A 10,396-nucleotide genomic window follows, 5' to 3' on the forward strand; every position below is an offset into this window, starting at 1 on the left:
ACCACAGCCATCTTGTTTCCAGGCGCCAGATTTGCCAAATGAACTTGCCCCAAAGGCGATGGCCCCCCCCCCCCCCCCCCGGGGGCGGGTGCCGTGGGGCGGGGGGGGGCGGGGGGGGGGGGGGGGGGGGGGCTAGGGAGGGATCACAGAAAACCCTGCGGGGTGTGGATTCACCTCTGTAAGGGAAGGGGTGTGCGCAGGTGTGCGGGAGGGAGAGAGGTGGCTGGGTGCTAAATCCGTAGACTGCCAGGAGGGTGTGAGGTGAGGGTGGGGGCCGGGAGGCCAGATGCAGGGCTGGGGTAGCAGTCACTCGGGGTGGGGGGGGGGCGCTGAGGAGGAGGAGGGTGGGCGGACCAAAGACTCAGTGTCCCAGAATGAACAGGGCTTGGGGACGGCCTGGCTGAGGAGGTGACCCAGTGCCCGTAGGTAATCCACACTGCCCCCACCCACCTCCCTGGGTCTTCCCCTCTTTCCACCCATCCTGGAAGATCGAAGGTCCCCTTCCCCCCAGCCTGTACCTTGGGTGTGAACATGTACGCCAGGCCGTTGGTGGCTCCGTGGAGCGTGAGGCCCCTGACCAGGTAGATGATGAGCACACAGTAGGGCAGCAGCGCGGTAAAATACACCACCTGCGGGCATCAGGGGGCAGAGTCAGCGTCCTGGAGACACGGTGCCCACAGTGCCCCTCTTGTCCCTGCGACAGACCTGAAGGCCTCACGAAGCACCACACTGTTACACTGTCCGGCTGGCAAGGCATCCGTGCAGGGGGGCTGGGTTTGAGTTTGGGCCGGCGGAGAAAGTGGGGAGGTGGGATGCATTTGCCCACCTCCGTAACTGCCGGGCAATCTGCTTCAGGAGAAACAGGAGACCTCTGCCTGCCACTCTCCCTTCAACCGGACCTTATTCCAGAAAGGATTTGAGGCCGGGGCGCCTGGGTGGTTTGGTCAGTTAAGCGTCCGACTTCGGCTCGGGTCATGGTCTCACGGTTTAGGAGTTCGAGCCCCGCGTCGGGCTCTGGGCTGACAGCTCAGAGCCTGGAGCCTGTTTCCGATTCTGTGTCTCTCTCTCTCTCTGCCCCTCCCCCGTTCATGCTCTGTCTCTCTCTGTCCCAAAAATAAATAAACGTTGAAAAAAAAAATTAAAAAAAAAATGTTATTTTTTTAAGTTTATTTATTTATTTTGAGAGAGAGCAAGGGGAGGGGCAGAGAGAGAGACAGAGAGACAGAGAGAGAGTCCCAAGCAGGCTCCACAGTCAGCACAGAGCTCTCCCCGGGGCTCGAACTCACGAACGGGGAGATCATGACCTAAGCCGACCTAAGTCAGACGCTTAACCGACTGAGGCGCCCTGCTTTACATTGTCTTTAAAAGAAAAAACAAAACCAAGAGAAACCCCCAAAAAACCCGGGGGCTGGGAGCAAGGCACGTCTCTCCAGAACGGAGCCCCGAGAGAAACTTGGCCCGGAGAGGAGCTTGTAAGGGAAACGTGATGACGTGGGCGTGGGGAGCGTGTCCCTATCAGGAATATGACACAAATTCGATGAGCTGATATTTTATGAGCGGCTTTGCTGTCGCGGGGTTGAACGCTGGACGTGATTGGCATTTCTGGTCGACCAAATCGTGTTCCTGCGGACACGACACGTATCACGAGTCCGGTGGTGTTCGTGGTGGTTTGGGCGACCGCCTCACGCTCTGGTCCTGCTGACTCTTACACGGCTTCGAACAGGGATCTGCCGGTGCCCGGATGCCTGTCCGGGAACTGGCGCTTTTCCTCCCTATCGACTGCGTATGCGCCCCAGAGCCCCTTTACTTAAAGCCCAGAAGTACTTCGCAAAAAGAATCTTGTGAAGGCGGTTTTTGCTTAAGGTGTGGGTCCTCCGGTGAGAAATGTGCCTGGGGGCCCACGTCCAGATGGGCCCGGATCGCACTGGGCCCTCCCCTCCTGCTGAGGCATTGACGCCACCTTCCCGGCCACTCCCGAGGCCACCAGAGGAACAGTTTGTGCCCCCTCGCCCCAGGGGACGGCAAGCAGAGGTGGGGCGTGTCTTTTATCACTGATCCCTCACTGAGGTCACCGTGACTTGAGAAGTCATCAACCCAGCTGGGATGACGGGTATGGGGCGGAGACAGATGAGGGCGAGGGCATCGGCCAGCGCGCTGAAGGACATCAAGGGCAAGAGAGGAGGGGTGACCGATGTCCACAGCCAGGGGACACTTTGAGGACACGGAAGGCAGGTCCCTGGAACTTCCCTCCTTCCCCTCAGGTAAACAAGTGTCCTGGGGGGGGGGGAGGGGCTCTCCGGGCTCCCTCCTCCCTCACCAGGGAAGCTGGGCATGTGGCCCAGCCTACACCACCGGGAGAAACCATTTCTGACCAGTCTGCAACAATTCATTGGAGGGCAAGAAAAGGAGATTCCAAGAGAAGAGGCCAGGAAATGGTCCACCGTTTTGAACAGGATTAATCCCCATAAATAAAGCTGTGGGGGCGCTCTGTCCTGGAGACGGGGTGTGGCTTGAGCAGAGGCAATGGAATAAGTGTTCATGGCACGGCATGACCTCATACGGCACTTGCGTAAATGATCTGGAAAGGAGTTGACAGATACTGCCCTTGGATCTTCTGTATCACGCTCATAATCATCTGGCGGAGACAAACGGCAAAACCCATGTTTTTATGGGCAGAGAATACTAGGCAAGCTTCGAGATGGGACAGAGGGAGTAGCTGCGGGCTCTAAGTTCTTCCAGAGAAGGTTCACTGGTCTTTTAGCTTGGCCGTGGGACGGGGCGCTGTTGGGGCTACGATGCCGGCCGTCACGGAGTCTTGGAGACCAACAGAAGACGCCAGGCACAGTACTGGGCTCGTCGCAGGGTGCCTAAGATACTATGGGTCATTCTGGTCCTGCTGCCTCAAGAGAAACACGGTGGGGCTGGAGGAGGTGGTCAAGACAGTGAGGGCAGGTGGCCTCTTAGGAGCTTCTGAAGGGAAAAGTTGGGATGGATCAAGTCACAAAAGGTACGGAGAGAGCAAACAGGAGGCGATTCACTGGACAAGAGGGTGGGGAGTCTTAGGGACAAAGCTGGGTGTGTCCCAGCTCTGCCCTCACTGGTTGGTGCCCCGGGGCTGGCTCCTTTGCCCCTCCACACCTCGGGTGAGTGGGATAATGAAATCCACTCCAAAGGGCTTTTGCAAGACTGAGGCAAGGCGCGCCCAGCCCGCAGGGGACCGGCTAGGAGTGAATGGGTATGAATGAGGCGGGTGTCACCGGGGGTCCAGGGCACCTGCCGCAGCTTGAGAAAGATGGCAGGTGCTGGAAACACTGCAGGAAAAACTTTCCACCTGGGGCAGATTAGAGTTCAAGAGCATCTCAGCCCCCTCCCGCGCCCCCGGAAGGAGTATAAAGCTGGGGGTGCACCAAGGAGAGAAGGTTTGGAAATCAGGCCTGACAAGCAGCTCAGAGCAAAGGTTCTCAGACTCAGCTGCAGATTAGAACCCTCCCAGGGGAAGCTTTTAACATCCTGAGGTTCAAGTCCCTCCCTGCCCTGATCACTCCAGGGCCTCTTGGGGGAGGACCTGAGATATCAGAGTTCTAGAAGCTCTCCAGGTGACCCGGATGTGCTGTCCAGTTTGAGAGCCAGCGGCCCAGGGTGTCTGGGGGACGTGCGCAGTCACTTAAGGCTCTTAAAGAAGGGAAGACTCACTGTCGAGGTGCTCGGTGCCGCTCGGGTGGTGTGGCTTTGGGGACAGCTGCCTGGCACAGACATGCTCATCCGTGTAGGGACCGGGAACGCCCCCACTTCAAGACCGCAACTTCAAGCACCTCCGGCCACGTTCACGGTCGCCTCGCAGGGGATTCGTGCCGGAGACGTCGCCGCTGCCCTCCCCCCCCCCCCCCAGCACGGCTTCTGCGCCCTCGCGAGCACCGCCCAGGTGCCGGGCGGGGGGCGCTGTGCGGACCCACCTTGCCGGTGGACTCGGTGCCCCGCAGGATGCAGAGGTACACCACGAGCCAGGCCAGGAGGAGGCAGAGCGCCTGCTCCCACTGCACGCCCCCGCTGTCCTGGATGGACGGCGAGATGTTGAGGGTCTTCCGGTACCAGAAGTACTGCGTCGAGGACGCCTTCTCGCACTCCTCGTCGTAGCCTGTGCGGTTGCCGTTCAGCGGGCACACGGACCACGGCAGGGGATCCTTGGGGATCAGAACAAGCACACGGCCAGGTGAGGGCTGGGGCCGAAGGGCAGAGCGGGGAAGGACGGGAATGGGCCTGACGGGAAGGGTGCCCGGTCCCCAAAGGACAGGAGCATCCGAAGGCAGACAGGGACCAGGAGGGCCGGTCAGGGGCACAGACGGGCTTGGGGGGAGGAGAGAGGCTGGGAGAGGGCTTTGCGCACCTTGCAACCCCACGGGAGTTTGTTGAGGATCACCTGGCTCTGCCGTGGGTCCGAGACACTGGACCAGACAGACGACGGCCAGACCGTCTACGAGAATAGAACCCACAACCTCTGCAACAATGAGCCCACGGACTCCAGCCACAGCATCTTGCAGGGAGTGGCCTGGAGTGGGGTGGGCAGGACCTGGGCAGTGACAGCCAGTGTCCCTAACTCACGTGCTCCCCGACCCCAGACCAACCGGAGAAAGCCCCATCTGCTCCCCTCACCGCACAGATAGCGCCCCCTACCCCAGTGCGGGCACACCGGAAGCCGTGCCTTTTTTCCCACTGACACACCTTCCCCATTCCTCTGCCTGCCCTGGGGTCTCCGCCGAAGGCAACGATCGCAAGCTCTGGATAAATTGCTTCAGTCTGTTCTCATTTGGGTGGACTTGGCTTATTTTCACACATTCCTAGCAAGTCCTGGCTTGAATGAGACTCAGGTCCTTCCCTCACTAACAGGCGGTGGGGACGTGCTTCTCCCAGGACAGACGCTGGGTTTAGAAGTCAGGCAGGGGTGAGGTTCAGCCTCCCTGCAGCCACCTTGTGTGCCTAAGACGGAGAGAACCCAGCACTGCTGACTTCAGTGGAGCCTGAGTCAAGCTATACCTGAAGCAGTTCCCCTCCTGGACTTTGTAAATAGAGTCAGTAAGAGCCCCTTCTGCCTCAGCCAGTTTGAACTGGGTTGTCTGTCACTTAGGAACAAAAGAGCCTAGAGATGTGTGCACAATGAACAGGATAGAAGTGGGAGCTGAGGAAGGGCGGGCGGTGGATTTAATTCTGGCTCTGGGGGCAGGGGGCAGGGGTTAGGAGTCCCACCTCCACTCTGCCAAGCCCCACAGCCATCACTTTTGCTTGTTTCTGGGTCCCGTAAGCTCAGATGTCATTAGACAAAAGTTCTCCACTGACAGAAGCAAGTCCTGGCCCACTGGGTTCCATCTGTGTGTTTCAGGGGAAACAGACGTCACCTCACCGATGAGCAGCTGGAGCCCAGCTTTGTCCACCTGGAAAATGCTCGGGACCTGTGCAGGGGTCGGGGGTGGACCCCTGGCCTGTTGAAATTCGAGTCCGTTTCTAGCTTTGACCAGAATAGTTCTGAAGATGGTCCCCAGCAGTTCCTTCCATGGAAAGGCGGCATTTACGGCCCCTCCCCGTGAACCTGGGCTGGCCTGTGACAGAATGCAGTGACGTGACGCAGTGCCCCTTCCCAGCCTGGGCTTCCTGGGGCCTCGCAGCCCTCATTTTCACGCTCCTGGAAACCAGCTGATGTGTAAAGACCTTTGGCCATACCGCTGGGCAACAGAGACTCATGGAGAGAATGGCCACGTAGAGCCAACTGAGATGCTCGGCGGCAAAGCAGCGCCATGCCCCAGGCAGGTGGGAGGGTCCCTCGTGGGCTTGGAGTCTGGTGGAGCTACCCAGCCCACGGCCCCTTGGGCCACTGGTCCGTCCACTGGACCATTGCTGAGCCAGCCTGGGCTGGCCTGGTTCCCAGCCTCGGCTACATGACTGAATCCCGGGGAGAAGGGAGGCTTTAAAAAAAAATACGGTGCCCAGGCTGCACCCCCAGTGACTCTGACTGCATCGGTCTGGGTGGGGCCCGGGCCTCGGAGGTTTGAAAGCTCCCCCAGGGGGGAGGAATTTAAGCGAGCGCAAGGACTTACGAAACTGACCGTTTCCCAGCAGCCAGCCTCCCCTCCTCGGAATCAGTGGGTCAGGCTCGCATTTTGTATCTGGTTTTCTAACAGCCCCCGGTGCTCCTTGTGGGCAAGGTCCTAGACAGGAGGCTGGGAAGCCTGGTAGGGGGATGGACAGGCTTCAGCCCCTGAGGCCAGGCTGCTGGCATCCAGTCTCACAGCTACTCAGTTCCCCTCCGCTGATGCGGGGCACCCCACATCGCAGGGCTGTGGTGACGGTTCCTGGGTAATTACCTCTAAAGTGCTTGCAACTGTGCAGAGCCCTGAGCTGGCTTTGAGGGAGCGACCGCTGCTTCGGGTACTATCATTACATGACCACGGAGGAGGGCTCCAGAGTGGGGGAACTAAAGGAGAAGTCCACGGGGCCTGGGAAGGACAGACCGAATGGATAGTCGAGTGATTTTCAGGAGTTGCTGGTCCTTGCATTTCTGAGACTTAGGAAAACGTGTCTCATTTCTTGAGACAACCTTATTTTCACCTTGGGAAGATGGTCAAATATTCCTGATTTTGTTAGAACAGGACATGTTGCTTCTACCTTTGGAAAACTGTTTCTATAAGTACACAGAGGCATAATGCTGGCAATGCATATGGCAACTCTTCAGTTGGAGTTCCATTGTGCAGTGCACCACCCGCCCAACTGTACATGATAGCTCTGCACAGAGGAGGAGGAGTGGCCACGGGGGGGGGAGAGTCAGAGGAGCTGCTGTTTCCACCCAGAAGGTAGAGGAGAGGCAGGGCTGTGGCCAGTCTTGATGGAGTCAGGGAGAAGATGGGGGCTGCAATTAAGCTCAGAGCAGAGAGCCCTTCCTGTCAGGGATGCACACGAGGCATTTCCCCATGGGGCGACCCGGGTAGGGTTGACCGGGTGGCCAGAGTGGGGCGTGGATGTAGCATCTTCCGAGTGTAGATGCCACGTTCTGATTACTGAAGTCATTCACCCGGGCATTCCTCGGGGCGCCAAAGGCTCACGGCTGTGCCCAAGTGCTCCAGAGCGTGGCCCCACAAGTTGGGGTTAATCCACAGTCCCTGGTCGGCCCTGCCTTGCTTTTGGACCCTGGGGACAGTGTCTGTCCTGCAAAGGCCGGGTTCAGTGGCAAAGGGCGTGGCGTCTGCCCGGGGAGCTTCTGTCCGAGAGGGAGGAGGCTGCTGGAAGGCAAGCCGGGGGCAGCGGGGAGGGGGTCCCCGAGAGTGAAAGGCAGGTGCCGAGGAAGAGCCGTGAGCACGGGCGGCAGAAGGGAAGACTCCTCTCGGCTTGGACACAAAGAGCACCTCTCAGTGAGGAGTTAGGGTTCTCGCCTCTCTACGATGTTCGGCCCCTTCCCATTTTCTGCCACGAGCGTCAGCTATGGCCATAAATCAGAAATACAGGTTTAAAGTGTTCATCTTTGGGAGTAGCCCCTGCTGTGTTACAGGGGTGCCGACGTTCGTTCTAGAACTTTGGTCTGCAGGGAAATAAATGTGGGGGCTCCGCCTGGAGCCAGGAGGCTGGCAGGACAAGCGACCAGAGCTGGAAGGGGGAGGAGGAGGGGAAGGGGGCATGAGTGGGGGTGAGGGGCGTGGCAGGGGAAGCCCTCCTGCTCTTACTGGGTCGGTGGCTCTCTCCATCCACACATCCTCCCCTGGAGCATCTGGTGGTGCTTTATACTTTGGGGGGGGGGGGGTCGTCACATCTTTCAGAACGTGACGCAAGCCAGAAACCCGCTCCCCAGAAACGCGCACACACGCGCGCGCACACACACAATGGCAGGGTCCCGTGGATGCCTGGCTCGGGAGCCCTCCGCTCGCGTGGGGTGCTCAGCCTCCCCCAGCCCCTGAGGCCGCCGCCCCCCCATCCTCACCCCTGTCCCCCCCCCACCCCCACCTCGGGGCGTGGCCTTGCTCTCCTCTCCCTGCCCCGCTCCCCGCGCCCGCTCTGGCACGGGCTCGCTCACCTGGAAGGAGTGGAAGAGGTACCAGAAGGCCCAGGCGTTGATGATATTGTAGTACGTGGAGAGAAAGAAGGACATCACCATGCTGGCGAGGCCTGGGAGGGGGCAGACGCGTGCTGAGGACTCCCGCGTCCGCCTCTCTCTCTGCCCCTCCCCGGCTCGCCCTCTGTCTCTGTTTTTCTCTCTCTCTCTCTCTCTCTCTCTCTCAGAAATACATAATAAAAAAGCATTAAAAAAGCAAACTTAGCATGAGAGGCAGGCTGTCATTGACAAGTGCCACCCTGATGCTAGACGTCACAGGTGCTCCCCCCTTGGCTTCCCTGACGCTGAGTCACTTGTGCCAAACCCTGCTTCGCGGTGGCCGGGGACGGGGGTACGTGGAGGGGTGTCTGGAGTGGAGGGGCCTGGAGCCCACACCGGCCCCCCCCCCCACCCCACCAACCCAGAGCCACCGTGCGCATCTCCGCCCACCCCCACCCCACCGTCGGGGACATCTCGTTGGCCGTCTGAAATTGGCCGGGGCGGAAGTGTTTACACCACGGGTATCAGGGGATGCCGCAAACAGGCCTCCCCTCCCCCCCCCCCACCCCGAGAGCTGGCCGTTAAACATTTACCAGCGCCCCTGCTTGGCACACACATCCGGTATCTTTCCTATCAGGCAGCAAATGCCACCTCTGAGAAGCCCTCTGTGATTGATTACTCGGGCGGATCGTAAAACCACACACCTCCTTGTTAAAAATTAACAGCCCTTCGCGATGAGGAGGCAGTTCGGGTTCAGAGATGATGCCCGAGGCCACGGGCACACTTCTTGTGCCTCCGAGACTACATGCCACGCCAAGCATACACCTCCCTTGCTCCTGAAACACCACTCTGCTTCCCTGCCTACCTGGCTGGAGGCGAGAGGGCTGAGCAGAAGAGACCGTGGCCAAGGGCTGGCCAAAGTTCCTCCCGCCCACAGGCAGCCCTGGAACGTGAGGGTTGTGCAGGGCGGGTTAACTAACCATCTCCGAGAGGCGCCGGGGACGCACCAGCTCGGAGGAACTCAGGGGACACGGGAGGCACAGCGCGCCCAGCGCGCCACCCATGTGCCCCTCTGCTTCCCCGCACTGGAGACATTAACGGGCCACCCCACGGGCCCTCGGTGGTGCAACAAAGATCACACGAGCTCGTGTGCAGGTACCATACAGGCTGGCACCCGGCACGTAGTAGGTGCTCACGAGAAGGAGCCATTATTAATCATTAGCAAGGAGCAGTTAGAGCTCCCAGAGCGGTAGCTGCTGGGAGACTGAGTTGCAGCTCCTTGGCTGGGCAGCTATTTCCTTTTACAGAAGAGCCAGCTGAGGCTCACGGAAGAGAAGCAGTGTGGTATCGGCCCCCCAGAGGGTGTGCCTCCCCCCCCTTCTTCACCGACCTGCGGGTAAGGGATCCAGCCCCGTCGGCCGACATCCCGCGGCACCCAAGGCTCTCTCTTGGGCCTTGTGCTCGCCCCTTGCTCCGGCTGCCCTGCCAGCCAACGGGCTCCCACCCACACCCCCTGCTGTCCAGGATCCAGGAGAGTGCCCACTTACCAACACCACCAAGGTAGGGGCTGATGGTCCTCCAGGCACCGATGCTGCCCTGCCGCATGCGCTGGCCCACTGACAGCTCCAGGTACAGGAGGGGCATGCCCTCTACAACAAGCATGATGATGTAGGGCACCAGGAAACTACCTGCGGGTGTCCAGAGCCAACACCAGGCCATCACCGATGAGTTTAACTCGGGAGCCCACCTGACCTCCATGCACATCCACCCTCCCTCCCTCCCTTCCGTCTTTCCACTTGTCCATTCATCTTTCTACCTTTCCACCCACTCATCCTCCCACATCTCCACTCATCCTCCATCCTTCTGCCCTCACTCTCTTCCACCTTTCCCACAGCCCACTGTTCTTTCATTCCCCTCGCTCGTACGGCACATATCCATTTTCTTCTATTCATCCATCCACCCATCCAAGCATCCATCCATTCAGCCACCCACCCAAGCATCCATCCATCCACCCACCCATCCACCCACCATCCAACCATCCATCCAGCCAGCCACCCAGCCACCCATCCATCCAGCCAACCAACCATCCATCCATCCACCCACCCACGCACCCATTCAACCACCCACCCACCATCCAACCATCCATCCATCCACCCAGCCACTCATCCATCCAACCAACCATCCATCCATCCATCATCCACCCAGCCACCCATCCATCCAACCATCCATCCATCCATCCACCCACCCATTCAACCATCCACCCATCCAAGCATCCATCCACCCACCTATACATCCACCCATTCACCCATCCATCCACCCACCCAACCA

General features: G+C 59.5%; 1 protein-coding gene across 1 annotated transcript in view; it reads right to left on the reverse strand.

Annotated features, from left to right (window-relative positions):
- Positions 1–10,396, reverse strand: part of SLC6A20 (solute carrier family 6 member 20) — a 37,120-nt gene that overhangs the window by 11,863 nt on the left and 14,861 nt on the right. Inside the window, exons 2-5 of the mRNA XM_040445107.1 lie at positions 9,616–9,756; positions 8,051–8,142; positions 3,954–4,181; positions 519–629 (exon numbers count right to left, since the gene is read on the reverse strand). Of these exons, the coding sequence (XP_040301041.1) occupies positions 519–629; positions 3,954–4,181; positions 8,051–8,142; positions 9,616–9,756 (572 nt within the window). The remainder of the gene's footprint in view (positions 1–518; positions 630–3,953; positions 4,182–8,050; positions 8,143–9,615; positions 9,757–10,396) is intronic.

This window comes from Herpailurus yagouaroundi, unplaced genomic scaffold, assembly GCF_014898765.1.
Source record: "Herpailurus yagouaroundi ecotype Mexico unplaced genomic scaffold, PumYag 193, whole genome shotgun sequence".
NCBI classification, from domain to species: Eukaryota; Metazoa; Chordata; class Mammalia; order Carnivora; family Felidae; genus Herpailurus; species Herpailurus yagouaroundi.